Source organism: Podarcis vaucheri, assembly GCF_965113315.1.
Source record: "Podarcis vaucheri genome assembly, chromosome: 10".
NCBI lineage: Eukaryota > Metazoa > Chordata > Lepidosauria > Squamata > Lacertidae > Podarcis > Podarcis vaucheri.
In genome coordinates, this window is record NC_138748.1 from 50,824,780 (window position 1) to 50,844,421 (window position 19,642).

Sequence of the window (19,642 nt, forward strand, 5' to 3'; positions counted from 1 at the left end):
ACTTTAGTGTACTTTGTGAACTATCCAAAGAAGGATCACGATGGATAAATGACTCTGTTTAACCTGTACCATCACTTGCTGGCTGTCTTTGAGTAGAAAGGCAACTTATTTTCCATGGGTAGCATATACAAGAGGTTGAATGCCACCTACTTGAACACACAGAATCATCAAATGGCAGAGTCGGAAGGGACCCTGAGGATCATCTAGTCCAATCCTTGCAATACCGGAATATGCAGCTGCCCCTACAGGGATCAAACCTGCAATGTTCTAGGGGGAATGGTTTGCTGCTAAATTAAAAGCGAGATGGGGAAATCGGAGCACTGCCATGTGGACTCAGGGCTCAATCACAGCACCAAATCTGAACTGTCTGACAGTCCAGATGAAATTGGCCAGGAACCTTTTCACCAAACCAATTCTTTCCCCCAAAGTGTTTATTTTCCCTTGCTGGCTTTCTTTTCCTCTCTGTGCTTAAATCCTCCTTTGACTGCATTTATCCTAAAATTGCAGCTTACCGGAAATCAATTGGATTCAGATGAGGACCAAGCTCTGGCCTCGCAAAGCTTTGTTATTTAATGGCACTCGCAGCATCAGAGGCAACTACAAAGCCCCAAGCGCCAAATGAAGCAGCGCCTCTTATGCTCCTGCCATTAAACAGGGGAGAGATGGGGAATGCGCACAATATACATTAAAGTAGAAGCTGTAAACAGCATTGGAATAATTCATCACTCGTGGTCTTGATCTCATCCTCTGTGACTGTCATTCCTGGCCCAGCTGCATTGTGAATTTTTTAATGGCTTGCTTCCCCTCCACTGTTTTGCATAGGATGGGCTGAAGCGACAATATTCATCTAGAACTGATTTTAGGCAACACCTCCCTAAGGGGTCCTTGCCAACCTCTGCCCTGCTTCCACCCTCTCTTCCAATTGCCCCTTTACCCGTCTCTGATGTTCGTGAGAGCCATAGGCACTCCTGTCCTGGTTTGCAGGTTTCCTTAGGGTAGGATTCTCTTCGTAAAGATGGCCGCCAGCCATCTTTCTCATCAGAGGTGGAAGCCAGCAGGCACACTGGATCTGCCCCATCACTTGGCTGCTCCCAAGAGCAGGACTCCAGTATCACACCGAAGAAGTCGGCCAAGGCAGGTAAATGCCAGGGCCCAGTGACCTACCTGTGTGAGTCTGTTGCTGATTCCAAGCCCCTTGAGAGTGACAGATGGATGTGAGTTCCTCGCCAATACCCAACTCCTCTGGCCATTGTGAAGGGCAATGCAAATGGACCTTGCAAACTCTAGAGCGGGATACATCTAGACCTGTCTTCACCAACTGAATGCCCCCCAGGTGGTTTGGACTAAGGCCACACGCACAGCATACATTTAAAGCAGATGGCCATCCTCAAAGAATTCTGGGATCTGTAGAACTATAGAATTGTGGAGTTGGAAGGGACCACGAGGGTCGTCTAGTCCGACTGCCTGCAATGCAGGAATCTTTTTGTCCAACGTGGGGCTTGAACCCACAACCTTGAAATTAAGTCTCATGTTCTACTGACTGAGCTGAGTACTTTGTGGAGGGGTAAGCTACAGTTCCCAAGATTCTTAGGTGGAAGTCATGTGTTTTCAGTGTGCTTTAAATGTATATCATGAATGTGCCATGAGCCCCATAATTTCCTGTTGAGCCTTAAAAGAGGCTCAGGTAGCAATATTAACATGGACAGAAATGATTTTCCCCCTTCAACCCTACCCTGCTTTTCCCCTCCTTAAAAAAAATTTATCTCTGTATAACCAAGGAATGTATATTATGAAAATCATTCATAGTGTGCTTGTTTATTATGTTACTATGTTTTATACTGCCTTATTTTGCTGTGAAATGCCCCAATGACCATTTCTGGTGAAAAGCAGCATAGATATCTCTAGATAGATAGATGATAGTTAGATAGATAAGACAGATTAAAGCAAGATATCGTAGAAGTTGTGAAAGTGAAATGGTAGCATTCCCAAGGCCCACACAGAAAAGGATGGACAATTTAGGATGGCGCTCTGTGAGCCCCATTTTTTCCACCACCCTCAGGCATTCATGCTTATCTCCTCCCCTCTTGCATCCCAGTTTCCCTCCCCTTCCCCTTCCCCACCTCCCCTGCCACCCTGAGCACTAGTCTATTGATCTTGGCAGCTTTCAAATTGGTGTCTGGCGGTGCCTTAAGCCTCTGCTCTTTTCTCTGGGCCCATGAAGGTGGCCTAAGGATTAATTAGAAAAGGTCAATGCTATAGAAACCACAGTGGTCCCGGTTCCCCCTCCCTCTAATTCAAAATCACGTTTAAAGCTCCAGAGATCAAGGAGGACTGGTGCAGAGACACAGAAAATTGCACAATTATTGGGGGGCTGCCATCAGGCTCCGGCTAAAACGAAGGGGGTAGGGAATGGTGGGGTATCGCTTGTATTTCGACAAAGAGCCTGGAGCTCTAGAAATCCCTCGCATTATCCCAGCAGCGCCTCAAACCCTATTAAATTGCTGGAAAAGACTCTTTGATTTGGGGAGGGCCGCCTGTCCATTTTTGAAATTATTTTCTGAAGAATCAGCCTCCCTCCGCTTTAATGTCAAGGCAATAAAGTGAAGCAGGTCAAAGGACTCCCTTCTCATTCGAGGCAGAGCCAGACTGACAGCGCGCTAACTGTATGGAGGGCAGAGACAGATTTGCTGTTCCTGCTGAGCCATTACCTGAGCTGACTCTGAGGGCCGCAGAGTTTTAGGGCCAGGGGAGATCTGAGGGGAGAGCTAAGACAGCCCCTTGATCCTATGGCCAGTCCTCTGCGGCTATAGCATGGCTTATATATCAGATCAGCGCTTAGCCAGATTACGAGAGCTGTGTGGAGTGAGAACAGGACAAAAGGACCAGTCTTTCTGCCTGTAGAATGAAAAATGAGGCGGGAGATGGGGGTGCGTGTCGCTGTGGTTTTCAGAGCTGAATGTGCTTGGTAAGAAGGGTCAATGCTCAGGCGTGCCAAAATATGGGGGGCAGCTAAACCCCACCCCACATATTCAGTCACAAGACATGGTGCGCACACACCATGCAATGACTACCAGCTTTTCTGGGGAGGGCAGCCCCCTCACATCTGTTACTGGGGGCCTCGGAGGAATCTGGGCCTCTTGGAGTTGGCTGTGTCCATGTCTGTGTTGTACACACAAGTCCCCACTTTCTTTGCTGGTAACCAGTGGCGTAGCGTGGGTTGTCAGCACCCGGGGCAAGGCAAGTAATTTGCGCCCCCTAACCTGTGGATTTTAGCGCTGCGAGTGCGAGCGCGCCCCCCCCAGATGTTGCGCCCGGTGTGGCCGGCCCCACGCTACGCAACTGCTGGTAACAAGCTGCCTTTTGAGGGATACTGTTATTGTTTGTGGGGGGGCACGGTTGGCATCAGCACCCAGAATGCATGCCAGGGGCCCAGCAGCCTTTTAGGGTCCACCCTGCCCCCCCCCATTTAAATGTATTTTCCCAGCCTGGCAACTCCAGGCAGCAACAGGTAGCCAAATCCAGCTGCCATTAGAATTTCCCACAATGCCTCCATTGTGAAGGGAAAGGGGACCACTCTGAATCACACCAGGTGGGTGCAGTCCTGAGGAGACTGCAGAGGACAGCCATTGCCATTTCCTTCATTGGGGTGGAAGGACACTAGTAGCACCTCTTCTTCCCTGAGAGGCTGCCATCAAGGTGGCATTCGGATGGGGGGTTGCTAAGGAGGCGGCAGAACTTACCTCAAAGGAGCACGATGTAGCAGCGGGAGCTGCAGTGGGCGATGTGTTTCTTGGAGGTCTGCTCTGCTGCCCCTGTGTGTCACCTTGCCTCACCATTCCATGACTCCAAGCTATGCTTGCTTGTTTATTTGTGCATAAGGTCGGTGCTGTTTTCTACAAGAAAGAGTTACCTCATGGCTGAGGTGGCCCATCTTTTCAAGTCACATTTGGAATTTTGAGAAAGCGTTGTGGGTGCCATGCGCAAAATGGCTGCCGCTGGGATGTGGCTAAACACAAAATGGCTGCTGTGGGGGCATGGCATATCATGAAATGTATATTTGCTGAGACCTACAGGAAGTACCAGTGAGCACACTGGCACCTGCCTCACTGAGTTGTTGTGATGATCCAAGGGAGTCAGATATGTTTCCTTGAGGGCCTTGGAGGCCACACCTGCAATCCCCTCTTCCATACAGTGATTAAAGGCACCTTATTTGGTGCTGGTGTTAATAGGAATAGGGCGCATTCATGCAGTAGCTAACTGCCTTTTCCTCTTTTTTTCTAGTGGGCAGCCAATCCCCAGAGTGACATACACCGAGGAAGAGAAGAGAACATGGGGAACAGTCTTCAGGGAGCTGAAGACCCTGTATCCCACCCACGCTTGTTATGAACATAATCATGTCTTCCCTCTCTTGGAGAAATACTGTGGCTATGAAGAAGACAACATCCCACAGCTGGAAGATGTCTCAAACTTCTTGAAAAGTAAGTAAAGGTGTAAAGATCCAATATCTGACATTGTCAACACAATTGCTATAACTGTGATCCTAATACAGTGGTACCTCGGGTTAAGAACTTAATTCGTTCTGGAGGTCTGAAACTGTTCTTAACCTGAAGCACCACTTTAGCCAATGGGGCCTCCTGCTGCCGCTGCGCCACCGCTGCACGATTTCTGTTCTCATCCTGAAACAAAGTTCTTAACCCAAGGTAATATTTCTGGGTTAGTGGAGTCTGTAACCTGAACCGTATGTAACCTGAAGCATATGTAACCCAAGGTACCACTGTATTTGAATGTACTAAGGCTGCACGATTCCCACAGTTCTGAAAATTCAATGAGACTTAACTTCTGTGTAACCATGCATAGGATTTTATTGCATAAATGATCCATAAATGAGAAGGGCTTTAGCTCAGTGGTAGAGCATGTGGTTTGCACCCAAAAGGTCCCAGATTCAATCCTCAGCATCTCCAGGAAGGGCCTTGGAGAGACCTCTGTCTGAAATCCTGGAGACCCCTTGCCAATTGGTGTAGACCAGAGGTAGCCCATGTGATCCCCTCCAGATGTTATTGGACTACAACTCCCATCAGCCTCAGCCAACACCACCAATGCCCAGGGATGATGGGAGTTGTAGTTCAGCAACATTTGGAGGGCACTACATTGGCTTCCCCTGGTGTTGAGCTAGATGGACCAATGCTAAGACTCAGTAAAAGGCAGCTTCCTGCATTTTGTACAAGTGCCAAAGTGATTTCACCCATCGAGCCGAAGAATTGTAGAGTTGGAAGGAGCCCCAAGGGTCATCTAGTCCAGCCCCCTGCAATGCAGGAATCTCAGCTAATGCATCCAGGACAGATGGCCACCCAGCCAGTTTGTAATGCAGAGCTCCGCTGTTCTTTAAAGGCTGCACTGGATTCCGCCTGCGTCCTGTAGCCGGCCTGCTGTCTTCCCGGGATTTTTTGGCTGGCTTGGCGTTCAGGGTGTTTCACTCTACTCAGTACATCCGCCATTCATCGCGTCCAATGTACACACCAGAACCGTAAGTATTTGGCCAATGAAGTGAAAGGCCAAGTTTTGGTTTTTGTGGTTTGTTCGTTTTTTTTAAATGTGCATAGCACCTTATGAAATCAGGGTGGCCAATAAAGGAAGAAATATATCGGGTACAAAAGAGGGGCTGATTTGCGTAAGATTTACATGTGCTAAATTTTATGTAGAGATGCAGGTTTAGAAAGAATGGCTGTGATTGAAATAGACGCACAACTCATCTCACAGTAGTGGGAAAGGCTGGAGCCAGGTGAGGTGTGTACCTGCTTAGTCCGCAGTCCGGTTGCTTACTGTGATTGATGGGCAACTTCAAGCCTTTCCTCTTTGTGTTCAAAGCGTGAATAGTGTTTTCCACACACTGGGATAATTCATACTGCTTTTCTTCTAGTGATGTTTGCCACGAACTCCTAGGACATGTCCCTCTGTTTGCTGATCCCAGCTTTGCTCAGTTTTCTCAAGTAAGTAAAACCCTTAAAAAAAGAGAAGTCAACCAACAGACAACACCTTTCAGAAAAATAATCAGAAAGCATCATGCAGGATCTAGATAAGCACAAACACTCCAGATATTGTTGCCAAAGGATTGTGTTTCTAGGATTAAAACCAGCGCTGTTTTTCTAGAAAAAGTGGTGCTGGAACTCACCATGAACACCTCCCTTGTTTTCTTAGAATGGCAATGGTGCCCACCTGAGAGGTGCTGGAACCGAGTTCTGGATGAAAAAAAGCCCTGATTAAGACTGAAATCTTCCCCCAGGGGGAAACACAGCAAAATAACTTTTCATTTGCTTCTGAGATAATAATAATATAATAATAATAATTTATTATTTATACCCCGCCCATCTGGCTGAGTTTCCCCAGCCACTCTGGGCGGCTCCCAATCAGTGTTAAAAACAGTACAGCGTACAGATGAAATGATCTGTTTGTGGATTGTGCCTTACTAAACTTGCACAATTTGTTCACTACTGATGTATGTGTTGGGTATGCTCCTGAATAGAGACTCAAACTATCTTCTTTGATGTGTCACTTAGACCTAAAATCACATTTTGCTTGACTTTGAGATTCAGTAACATTTCAGAATTTAAATTAGATTTTTTTAAAAAAATTGACTTTTCGCTCGATCTTTAAAAGTTGCCTCATTAATGTTATGTTGTTGTTATCATCATTGTCACTGATTTATTAACCACCTGCTATACAACCATCTCAAGATGATGTACATTGAAACAGTTAAAAACACAAGCCCCATCAATAGGAGAAACTCTTAGAAGGGGTAAGGCAGTCTCTCAGATAACCTGGTCACGAGCTGTATAGGACCTTATATGTTAGTACCAACACCTTGAATTTAGTTGAAATGCCATCAGCTATGAAAACGACATACTTTTACACTTTGAGTTTTCTTCTTCCTAAAACCCACCTACCTATATGAACTCATAACGATTCATAATCAGGAGGGGAGTGGTGGAATTATTCATTAATAACTAAGAAAGAAAGTCTCCTTAATTTTTTTGCCCAAATTAATTTTGGCTCTTGTGCTTCCCACACAAAACAAACAAACAAACTGGGGGTGGGGAATGCTTTTTAGAAAAAAGAACAACTGAAAACAACCATCTTTCATTTTTACAGGAAATCGGATTGGCTTCTCTAGGTGCTCCAGATGAATACATTGAGAAACTTGCTACGGTAACTCTAGAATTCAGGGGCCATCAGCCCCCCCCCGCCCCCAGTTTGATCCAGCACCAGATTCAGAATGACAGCTCCTGCTCAGTGGATGCAGAATGCTCTTGAAATCCCCCTGTAAAATAATAGTTTCATTTTGTAGATAGAGAAAATGTTTAAAATATGGACTATTATATTGATCCAGTTTAAGGCCAAAATCTTATACAAACAGAAAATGCCAGGCATTTGAACTCTGAGCCCTTCTGCATGTAGATCAGAACCTGAGATCTGGGTCCATTGGCCAGATGTAGAGCATGTGCCTCTCTCTTCCGTCTCCTGTTAGTCAATGTGGCGACTTCCAGATGTTGCTAAACTACAAATGCCATTAGCCCTAGCTAGCATGGTCGATGGCCAAAGATGATGAGAGCTGTAGTCCAGCAACTTCTGCAGAGCACCATATTAGTTATGCCTGCCCTGGCTTAAATGTGGCGTCTGTTATTGCAGAGCCTGCCACTCTGGTTGCAATATACCGCAACCTGCGTATTAGCAGTTGATCTCTGGAATGGGCTTCTTCCTTCTACCTCTATGATGTTCTCACTTGGGGGATGGGCTTCAACATTAGGATTCCTTTATCTTTAATAATTGTGCAGATGGGAGAGTTTTGGCAGGTCATGTGTGTCCATTCCCAGTGCTTTATTCATGGATAACTAATTATCCTTCTGTGTCCTGGTTGCAAAATGGAAGTGGTGATGAGCTGTCTGTTGGAAAGCACACTTGGCAAAATACCTTCATTTATGAAATGATAATGGTTCTGAAGCCCCAAGTTTGAAAATTCAGCCATCCCTGTAGTTTTCCATCATGGTACCTCCCACCGTTTATTTGGCTCATAGCCACATTAATGGGATCATCTGGGAGTTCATGCACAAGAAATATAATCTTTGCACTTTCCTTTATGCCAGGTTTATTGGTTTACTGTGGAATTTGGACTGTGTAAAGAGGGCAATGAGATAAAGGCATACGGAGCAGGGCTGCTGTCATCATTTGGAGAATTACAGGTACAAATCTACAGTTGTTCCTATTTCTGCAAATCAAATCTTGTACAGTGGTACCTCAGGTTAAGAACTTAATTCGTTCTGGAGGTCTGTTCTTAACCTGAAACTGTTCTTAACCTGAGGTACCACTTTAGCTTATGGGGCCTCCTGCCGCCACCGTACGATTTCTGTTCTCATCCTGAAGTAAAGTTCTTAACCCAAGGTTAGCAGAGTTTGTAACCTGAAGCATCTATAACAGGCATAGGCAAACTCTGGCCCTCCAGATGTTTGGGACTACAATTCCTATCATCCCTAGCTAACAGGACCAGTGGTCAGGGATAATGGGAATTGCAGTCCCAAACATCTGTAGGGCCGAGTTTGCCTATGCCTGGTCTATAACCTGAAGTGTCTGTAACCCGAGGTACCACTGTATTTTAAAAAATTGAAAAAACGTATTTATGTAGGTCTGCTTTGTATGTACCTTGGTCAGTAAAGCATGAGACTCTTAATCTCAGGGTTGTGGGTTTGAACCCCTGCATTGGGCAAAAAGATCCCTGAATGGCAGGGGGTGGGCTAGATCACCCATGTCCCTTCCAACTCCATGACTCTAAGTCTTATAATCTTCCAGAGATGGGCAAGGAGCCCTGCACTCACTCAACAAATAAGTCAGGCCCTTTGAGTGTGCTCCATGCTAGTTGCATGTGAATGGAGCTAGATTAGGACCTGTGTGTATAACATATAATAGGGACCCTGTCCTGCTTCCAGCGTTAAGGGGTATCAGTAAGAAAGAGAATACAACCCTTGTTACTGGAAAGAGTAGGGACGCAGGTGGCGCTGTGGGTTAAACCACAGAACCTAGGACTTGCCGATCAGAAGGTTGGCGGTTCGAATCCCCGCAACGGGGTGAGCTCCTGTTGCTCAGTCCCTGCTCCTGCCAACCTAGCAGTTCGAAAGCACGTCATGTGCAAGTAGATAAATTGGTACCACTCCAGGAAATGGCGTTTCCGTGCGCTGCTCTGGTTCGCCAGAAACAGCTTAGTCATGCTGGCCACATGACCCGGAAGCTGTCTGCAGACAAACGCTGGCTCCCTCGGCCAATAAAGCGAGATGAGCACCGCAACCCCAGAGTTGGTCACGACTGGACCTCATGGTCAGGGGTCCTTTACTAGTGGAAAGAGTGAGCAGGGCCTGCAACTAAACATTGCAATGAGAACATCAGAAGAGCATGCTGGATGAGGCCACCAGGGGGCACACATCTAGTCAAGCATTCTGTTCTCACAGTGGCCAAGCAGATGCCTACATAAACAGGACTTGAGCACAACAGCACTCTCCCCTCCTACGATCTCCAGCACCTGGAATTCAAAAGTATACTATCTCCAACAGTGGCAATAGAACATGGCAATCAGGGGCCCTCTTCTGCTTTTTCTCTTCTAATGGTTGCTCTACACAAGAACCTAAGAAAAGCCTTGCTGAATCAGACCAAGGGCCAGTCTAGTCCAGGTGCCCCATGATATTCTTGTAAAGAAGCTGGTAAAATGCGATCTTGACTATGCTACCACCCAGTGGATTTGTAACTGGCTGACTGACCGAACCCAAAGGGTGCTCATCAATGGTTCCTCTTCATCCTGGAGAAGAGTGACTAGTGGGGTGCCACAGGGTTCTGTCTTGGGCCCGGTCTTATTCAACATCTTTATCAACGACTTGGATGATGGACTCAAGGGCATTCTGATCAAATTTGCAGATGACACCAAACTGGGAGGGGTGGCTAACACCCCAGAGGACAGGATCACACTTCAAAACGACCTTGACAGATTAGAGAACTGGGCCAAAACAAACAAGATGAATTTTAACAGGGAGAAATGTAAAGTATTGTACTTGGGCAAAAAAAAAATATGAGAGGCACAAATACAAGATGGGTGACACCTGGCTTGAGAGCAGTACATGTGAAAAGGATCTAGGAGTCTTGGTTGGCCACAAACTTGACATGAGCCAACAGTGTGACGCGGCAGCTAAAAAAGCCAATGCAATTCTGGGCTGCATCAATAGGAGTATAGCATCTAGATCAAGGGAAGTAATAGTGCCACTGCATTCTGCACTGGTCAGACCTCACCTGGAGTACTGTGTCCAGTTCTGGGCACCACAGTTCAAGAAGGACACTGACAAACTGGAAGTGTCCAGAGGAGGGCAACCAAAATGGTCAAAGGCCTGGAAACGATGCCTTATGAGGAACAGCTAAGGGAGCTGGGCATGTTTAGCCTGGAGAAGAGGAGGTTAAGGGGTGATATGATAGCCATGTTCAAATATATAAAAGGATGTCATATGGAGGAGGGAGAAAGGTTGTTTTCTGCTGCTCCAGAGAAGCGGACACGGAGCAATGGATCCAAACTACAAGAAAGAAGATTCCACCTAAACATTAGGAAGAACTTCCTGACAGTAAGAGCTGTTTGACAGTGGAATATGCTGCCAAGGAGTGTGGTGGAGTCTCCTCTTTTGGAGGTCTTTAAGCAGAGGCTTGACAACCATATGTCAGGAGTGCTCTGATGGTGTTTCCTGCTTGGCAGGGGGTTGGACTCGATGGCCCTTGTGGTCTATTCCAACTCTATGATTCTATCTTGTGTGTATGTTCTCACAGTGGCCAACCAGATGCCTGTGAGAAACCTGCATGCAGGATGTGGATCAGCTGTGATTCTCATCAACTGGTATTCAGAGGCATAATGCCTCTATCAGTAGTAGTAAAATGAAGGCTGCTCAGTTCTGGGTGGACTGGTCCTTGTTTTATAAAGTTTTTTGTCTCCTTGTTTTGATTTGTTTTGTTCTGATTTCTTGAACTTCTGTGAACCACAAGGAGTTTGCTGTTAGAAATAATAATTAGAGTTAAAAAGCTTGCCCTCCTGTTGTATGACAGTAATAATAATGATACTAATATTTATAATATATTGGTCATCTTAATTTTCATTGTAAACTGCTTTGAGGTTCTAGCACAAGAAGGAAAATCTATATCTATATTATAACTTTTATTTAAAATTAAAACCTATCTGCTTTTTTCTCTTTAGTATTGCTTATCAAATAAGCCTGCCATTGAACCTCTCAATTTGGAAAGGACAGCAGTTCAAAAATATCCTGTCACCGAATTCCAGCCCATTTACTATGTTGCTGAAAGTTTCAAAGATGCAAAGCAAAAGTTAAGGTAATAATTTTACCTCCATTAGGATTTGGTTGGATCATTCAGTGTCCCTCCGTGTGTGCATAATACAGAAATGTCACAGAGGTCAGTGCTGCATCTTGAAACTCACCTGCCAGCCACCCTGGGAATCAAAAACTTTCGTATAAACTGAATAAATCAGCATTTATCTGTAGTTAATCTAAACTGGTGTTAGATAGAAAATGCCACCTGGAAGGGTGGGGAAGGAACATGTTGACTGGGGCTAGAAATGTGAAGCTATGGGCAGAAAGTAGGATAGCAAAATGAGATGAAAATATACAATGCAATCATATGCATGTGTACTCAGAGGTAAGACCTACTAGGTTCAATGTTGCAATCTCTCAGGAAACTGGGTCTAGGATAGGGCTGCCATTCATCCTGATTTTCCAGGACATGTCTTGGAATTCGCCTCTGAAAATGGCGTTCTGGATTATTTTTTGGAAATCGGGCATGTGTCCTGGAAAACTCGCAACGGGGGTTAAATTGTGCCAGAAATGCCTTAAGAAGCTCCAAAACTCAAAAAATGTTGTAGCTTTTACTATAATAAGCTCAACAATTTTTGGGTTGTCCTGGTTTTTACTTTTTGAAATATGGCAACCCCAGATAGGATTGCAATCTTAATCTTCCATCCCAAATCAAGGGAGGGGCCTTGATCCCTTCTCAAGACATGTGTCTCTATGAAGGGCTTGCTCAGCTGAACAGCAGGATGCAAATTATTCACTCAATCAGTATATTAATCCATAAAAAATGCGACAAAGTTTCTGTTTTCTCCTTTAGGAAATATGCCTCAACAATTTCCCGTCCGTTCTCCGTCCGTTACAACCCGTACACTGAGCGGATTGAAGTTCTGGACAACACAAAGCAGCTCAAGAATTTAGCTGATGCCATCAGCAGTAAGTAACTGTATTTTAATATACAACGATTTTCCTGTGAAAATACCCAAACCCTGAGTTCTTTATGGGTCTGACTCAGTGTCCACAAACAACTCTTGCACATCTGTTTTTGCCCCATTAGTTTTAATGTAGCCTTCAGATCCTGCTGCACACTAAGAGATTTGCTGTGGTTCAGGGACTGGGAGTCAAAGCAGGTCATCTCATTGCAGGGGACAAATCTGCCTCACTGAACAAAACATTGTTAGGTGCAGTGGAAAGCGCGTTGTGTATGGATGTGGTCTGAAGAATTTCATAAAGTGTTGAAACTCAGAGGTGGGGGTGAAAAAGGGGGAATAAACAGCTGAGACTGCTGTATCTTTTGCATGATTCCCCCCACACACACACCAATATATACCGTACATGTTGAAAACCCTGCATCAGTAAAAGCTTAATTCTGTGGCATGTAGGTATTGCTGTTTCAGCAGATTTTCACGTCAGAGAAGCGGAAGGAGCTAACTCCTAGGGAAATTTGTTCCACAGTCCAAAAAGTCTCTTGGGGAGTTTCAACTAATATTTCGCCAAAATCCAGTTGCCTGCAATGCCAATCCCTGGTTCAAGCCTTGCCATATATCTGTTTGCTGGGATATGGCCACAAATCTGTATGCCAGGGTACCACTACAAATTTCATTCAGTGCCAAATTTCTGTCATTTTCCGAGTTGAATGGGCTTACAAATGGATTTTTTAACAGTGAAATGAGGGCTAGACTTCTGCCAGATTCCAGATAGGGCTCATTGGGGAGGAAGGGCAAGACATAAATGCAGCAAATAGATAAACAGAGTCAAGTGGGCTGCGGTCATGCCTGACGATGCCATTCTTGCTCCTTGTAAATGCAATGCTCTCTTCATCCTGTATCACATTATCAACAGCATTCATTGTTTTAAGACTTCTTGGGTGCCAGTACATTCAGTTTGTGCCCTCTTGGCTCCTTCTGTTCATAAGAGGCTGGCTTCTGCAGAGTGCAGGATTTGGACTGAGGAGACCAAGATTCAAATCTATGCACAGCCACCTGTGTCACTGAGTCTACCTAGTGCCATTGAGGTGATGAAATGGGAATGACTCCATGTACACATTCTATTGTGCTCTATGGATATAAAACTGTAGCAAAAGAAAGAGCAAAACAGAAGGCTGACTTCCTTCATTTCTTTGCAGATGAGTTGGGACTTCTTTGCAATGCTCTCCAGAAGATCAAGTGAAGATGCTCTCAGATGCCTTTTGATGGCTCCAAGAGCCATGGGAGGGACGGTACTGGACAGTGAAACAAATATCAAACTTTTAAAAAACAAATAAAGAAAGTCTACCAATAACTAATAGCATGTAGAAATGTGATACATATTTAATGTGCTTGTCATCGCAGTTATAATAAAGGCAGGTGATAGTTTAGATGTCTGTAATCTCCATTTATATCATATGGCACATGCAAAAGGTCTCAGCAAGTTCCCCTGCAAAAATCCACAGCCATGAATCTCATGGGAGGTTTTATGGGGGGTTGGGGTTGGCTCCTGAAGAGAAATGGGAAGAGCTCTGAGTTAGAGTGGGACGACCTAGGAGAGGATCTGAGCAGGATGGGGGAGGTGAAACTGGGACCCTAAGAAGTGTCTGAGCCTGGGGAGGGGGCCAGTGGTCTAGGGAGCGGAGGGCTGGCTCCAGTGGCTGAGTGGGTTAACAGAAGAATGTTTCCACCCTGTGCCATTGGACACCACTAGTACATAAGAACATAAAGGTAAAGGGACCCCTGACCATTAGGTCCAGTCGTGACCGACTCTGGGGTTGCGGCGCTCATCTTGCTTTATTGGCCAAGGGAGCCAACATGTGGCCAGCATGACTAAGCCGCTTCTGGTGAATCAGAGCAGTGCACGGAAACGCCGTTTACCTTCCCGCCGGAGTGGTACCTATTTATCAACTTGCACTTTGACATGCTTTTGAACTGCTAGGTTGGCAGGAGCTGGGACCAAACAACGGGAGCTCACCCCGTCACGGGGATTCTAACCGCCGACCTTCTGATTGGCAAGTCCTAGGCTCTGTGGTTTAACCCACAGTGAAACCCGCGTCCCTTACATAAGAAAATAAGAGCATCCTATTCTCACAGTAACCAACCGGATGCCTGTGGGAAGCCTGGAACTAGAATTCAAGCAAAAGAGCACTCTCCCCTCCTGTGGTTTCCAGTGACTGCTTTTCAGAAGCGTTCCTGCCTACAAGAGTGGTACCTATAGCCAGATATCTTCTGCTGTGGGGCCACCCCTGTTGCCTCCTCCGAGGATCCCCCTGCTCCGGGGGAGGCAACTGAGAGTAGATCAGATGCTGAGCTGGCATGGGCAAACTTCACAGACTCAACCAATTGGAAGGAAATCCTGTTTGCTTCCCCACTCCCAGGACTCTGGCCACTTGCCACACTAACAGCTGCATCCACTCTGCTCTTCAGAAGGAAGTTGCAGAGGGCATGTTGCTTGTGGGATCATCAGCATCTTAGCCTGCACTTAGTCATGCTATACCTCTTATGTACCTACTGCATCTTATAACTTGTGCCTTCCCTATGGACCAATCTGATTTATACATTAAAGTCTTGGGTAGAAACACAGCTGGGAATTAAAGTGGATCTTTTGGCAGTGAAGGTCCAGACATATCCTGCCCTTTGTTTTGTTGTTTAGGGTGCCGCCCATCTTCATCCAGGAGTTCACACGCAAAGCATGGTGGGGGCTGTTCTCCAAATTTATTTTCCGCCGTCCACCTTCAGAGCCAGGATGCCTGTGATTGGGTATCGCATGTGGGCAGAGCACTGTTGCTCTCATGACCTGTCTCTGGGCTTTCCAAGGGCATCTGCTCAGCCCCAGTGAGAGCAGGATGCTGGACTAAATGGGCTTCTGTCCTGACTCAGCAGGGCTCTTCTTGTGTCCTTAACCTGTATGCAGCTTCATGCAGTTTATTTTTCTTCTTTGAAATGACAACCAATAAATTGCTAGGTAATACACAGCTATAGCTTCACCTGCAACTTTTATTTCTCTCAGCTTTTTCTTTTTTAATTACTTGGTGTTCTTGTTTGTTTGTTTGTTTGTTTGTTTATATCGTCGTTTTAACTGTTTGCAATGCTATGCTAAAGCTGATTATGTGACTTTGAACCATCAATAAATCACAATTTTTAAAAACCCACGATGCATTAGAGATGGTTTGCTCTTCCTGTTCAGTTCCTGTTTGTGGTGTTTCAGTCTCTCCTACATTAACACGCCCCCCACCCCACCCCCCCACATGTCAGCATTTCATTGGATTCCAGGATCCTCCCAGAGGAGCGGTGCAAATAGTTTCTCTCCATGAATAAGTTGTTGGAGATGAAGAAGCATCAAAGTGTGGGCATAGCACAGCTGCCCCCCTTAAATCAAGTAAATCAGGAAAAATACTTCACTAGCTGAGGTTCTGCCCCCAACATAAATCCCGGCTGCACCCCTGCATCCAAGATTCCTGCGTTACAGGGGGTTGGACTAGATGACCCTCGTGGCCCCTTCCAATCATTCTATGATTCTGTAAAACCCTGCACAGCTGGGGCAGCTGCTGCCCTTGGATTCTCCCTAGACAGGAAGGCCCAGCGGAAGCCAAAGAGATCTGAGCTCAGTGGGGAGAGCAGGTCTCTCCTGAACAGCCACCAACGTCCCCCTACCAGGGGGTCAGAGGAAGAGCCTCTGCGCCTAAAATCAGTTTCCAGTAGTTCTTTTAAACGGCCTCTCGAGAGCTAAAAACTGAGCACCGGGGAGTATTAGGATTATTCCACAACTGAGGGGGAGGCAACGCTTTGATGTTGTTGGAAAATATTTTCCTCCCTATTTGCATAATGCATTTGCAGTGAGTAATCGTAGCTATCGAGGGGACACAAAGCCAAGGTGTGTGTGTGCGCGCGCGCGGAAATGGAACAGATTTCACTGGGCAGGATCCAGCCTAAATCAAAGGCTTTAAAGAGGCGGAGAGCACCCTATGGGTGCCTGCCTGGGAGTAAGCCCTACTGAACTCGATAGGACTGACTTCTGAGTAGACATGGTCCTGCTGAGCTGCAACCCACTTACTAGGAGCTCCTTCCGCGGATATTCCCGGGACATGGTGGTGCTGAACTTGGCTCGATCCGCGCCCCTGGTGTGTAAAGCTGTAGTACGGAAGACAAAAGACATTGAGGAAGTCTTGATTTGAGCGAAAGCTTGGGGATATCCGAAAAGATCAGCTATATTATATCTCGGGGGACAATGCTATTGCAACAAAATTCAAGTAGAAGTCTGGGAGGACCAGGGATTCAAATAAACGCTTAGTTCATTAGATGGTTTGGGAGACGCGATAATTCGCACTTCAGGACTGCAGTTTCCTTGGATTTCCTGGACCAACTCTCGTCTCTGGTGGAAATAGACATTTTCCACAAAACCTCAGGGTCTGGAGCCCCGCCGGTGCAGGCATGGAATTTATGGATCGCATGGATTCTGCGATAGAATATCCTTCCTCGGTCTTTTGATCGATGACATGCGTGCCGATTTCATTGCGGGGATCACCTTCCCAATGCTGGGCTCTTCCTGGAAGACCCTTATTTCATCCATTTAATTTAAACGATTTTTATAGCACTTTTCATTTACAAAAGGAATACCAAAGTAGTTCGCACCATAATAAAAACATAGACAATATCCAAGGAAAAGTGAACAATAAGCAATAAAATCAACAGTAAAAATGTCATTAACCCCACCCCACGTCTAAGCGTTATGAGTTTTCGTTAAAAAAAATCGGAGGCGTGCATGCTATAACATCTAACATGATGCCTGTATTCCACAATTACTATTAGGCATTTTAGTGGCCCACAGATCGCACTCTGTGAAGATGAGACTGATAGCTGTTTTTATTGTATTTTATTGTTATTTTCATGACATAAAACCTCGCTGTCAAGGATCACCGAAGCAGATCTCGATAGGAATAAAATAATACACACCACTGCAAGAAATAAAAATATACCATGGGGTTTATGTTTGCTTGTTTAATTTAGAACTGACGTCTTCTAAAAACAGCATATCGCTTTGTCTCGGTCTCTCTCCCCCCTATCTAGCTTTCAAAATAAACTCAGCTTACTTTTAAAAAAGACAAAATGTCACCGATTCTTTCCATAGCTTTTCTGCTAAAAATGACCAGTTAAAAGTGGCTGATTTTATCACCAACAAAGCAGTAGGGCTGAACTAAAAAACCTTCTTACATTTCAGCTAAAGGAGTCTCGTCGCTAACTCTTATATACGCACTACATTTATACTCCCCCTACCCTCGAAGAAGCTCAATGCGGCATCCACGCTTCTCCCCCTCCCCACTTTATCTTCACAACGACCCCGTGAAATAGGTTAGGCTGAACGACAGTGACCGGCCTTAAGTCATCTATGCGCTTTATGGCTGCGTGGGAATTCGAACCCTGGTCTCTCAGATCCTAGTCCGGCCCTCTAACCCCCCCCCCACGCCATTTAGCTTTATTTCATTGTCTTTTTAGTAGCAGGACAAACAAAAAAACAAAACACCCCAATACTTTCATTTTGTCTTCGAGTCAGCCCCAGTTAGAGGCATTTATATCCCGCTGGTGATATATTTGCCCACCCCTAGCTTAATTGTAGGTGCCTATATAGTTTAAAAAGAAGATAAATAGATTTAAAAGAAGATTTTTCAGAATGACTCCATCCGGCTTGATCCCGGAGGTTAACAACCGGTCACGAGAGGAAAACTAGCACCACACATTGGGTTAGCTGGAATATATACCAGCTTGGCATGAATCTGTACTGGGTTTTTAGGAGGCAGTTTCAGCACCTCGGACAGGAATTGTCTAAGGAAGAAGCATCCACATGGGTTGCTATCGATATCTACGTCGCATTGCTATTGCATTTCAGGGGGTTGGGCTAGATGACCCTAGGCATCCCTTCCAACTCTATGATTCACACACACACACACACACACACACACACGATTTCATTGTCCATTTCTTCACAATGTTAAGAAAGAACGAAACTGGGAGGACGGGATGAACAGCTTTTAAACAGAACAAAACAAGGAATAACTCCGCTGCTGCCCCGCTCTCTATCCAAACGCATTGAGTTAAACGGAGGTAATATATTTCAGTCCGTTTTTACACCGCAAACCTTTCGTTTGTGGTTGGGTTTCAAGTGAGAAGATTTAAAATAAAGGACGGATTTTTATTTTTTTTAACCCTCCCCTCTTTAGCCATCAGCCTCCTTCTCTCACATCCAGCATTAACATTCCAGCCACTGATTTTCCAAAAATCAGGATAAAAAAGTCCGATAGCAGCAGCAGCAGCAGCAAAAGAAGAAGTCTTTTACATTTTCCCTAAATACGTATGGTTTTTGTTTGGGGGGACCTGGCGCTAGGAGAAGCGCCTTCTGTCTTACTGGCGGTACTTGGAGAGCAGATCTTTATTTGTTAGTGGCCAAGGAATCTGCCTTCGCTCTCTTCTTCTTCTTCTTCTTCTTCTTCTTCTTCTTCTTCTTCTTCTTCTCCGTTGTCTCCCGAGACGGATGCCAACTGATTATATTTATTTATACACCGCCTTTTTCCCTGATAGGGACTCAAGGCGGCTTACCTTCTCTCCCACTACAGGTGAGCGACCAATGCAGTACAAAACATTTCGCAAATGCACAACTGCCATCCAAGTCGGACTTTCTTCCTTACAAGGCAACACACAATTGCAGATCCATACCGAGTGTGTGGACCGACGCCAGACAGCCCCACGTATTTGGAGGTTCAGAAATTTATCATAGTTTAACGGACTCTGTTGTTTTCAGATGCCTGTTTAGTTTGACGAGCTTTATACACGAATCGACCAATTAATTAATTTCTATTCAGTTTATCAGTCCCTTGAACATAAAGCATGACATAAAATCAGCGGAACACACTGCAATAAAACACCACCAAAATCTATATCGTTACATCTATAGCCAAGAGACGCACGTGGTTCTCCTTCTTCCCCATTTTATCCTCACAACAGCCCTATGGAGTAGACTAGGAGGAGAGACACAAACTGGCCACTGGCCACCCAATGAGCTTCATAGCTGAGTCGTGATTTGAACCCAAATCCTAGCCGGAGTCTATAACCAAGCCACCATACTTCTGGCTCTTCGTCGTATTTTATAATTCGACTGATCGTCCTCATCTTATGTTCTGAATAGGTAATCTGTACAGAAGGAGGGCGGGTTATAAACACTTTTAATAACACATACATACCAGTCAATAATCCATTTATTTATATCCCCCATTTCCCAGGAAATATATCTGTGCTCAGGGCGTTTTTTAAAAA

The 19,642-nt window shown here is 45.3% G+C and overlaps 1 protein-coding gene across 2 annotated transcripts in view; it reads left to right on the top strand.

The window, feature by feature from the left end:
- PAH (phenylalanine hydroxylase) overlaps positions 1–15,487 on the top strand; it is a 41,681-nt gene extending 26,194 nt beyond the window's left edge. Inside the window, exons 6-14 of one of the 2 annotated variants that reach the window (XM_082240577.1) lie at positions 4,282–4,478; positions 5,389–5,524; positions 5,918–5,987; positions 7,147–7,203; positions 8,139–8,234; positions 11,264–11,397; positions 12,190–12,305; positions 13,495–14,047; positions 14,772–15,487. In XM_082240577.1, the coding sequence (XP_082096703.1) occupies positions 4,282–4,478; positions 5,389–5,524; positions 5,918–5,987; positions 7,147–7,203; positions 8,139–8,234; positions 11,264–11,397; positions 12,190–12,305; positions 13,495–13,538 (850 nt within the window). In that variant the 3' untranslated portion in view covers positions 13,539–14,047; positions 14,772–15,487. Of the gene's footprint in view, positions 1–4,281; positions 4,479–5,388; positions 5,525–5,917; positions 5,988–7,146; positions 7,204–8,138; positions 8,235–11,263; positions 11,398–12,189; positions 12,306–13,494; positions 14,048–14,771 lie in introns of those variants that run through there. The other variant, XM_082240578.1, reaches the window with a different exon arrangement.
- The last annotated feature ends 4,155 nt before the right edge of the window (positions 15,488–19,642 follow it).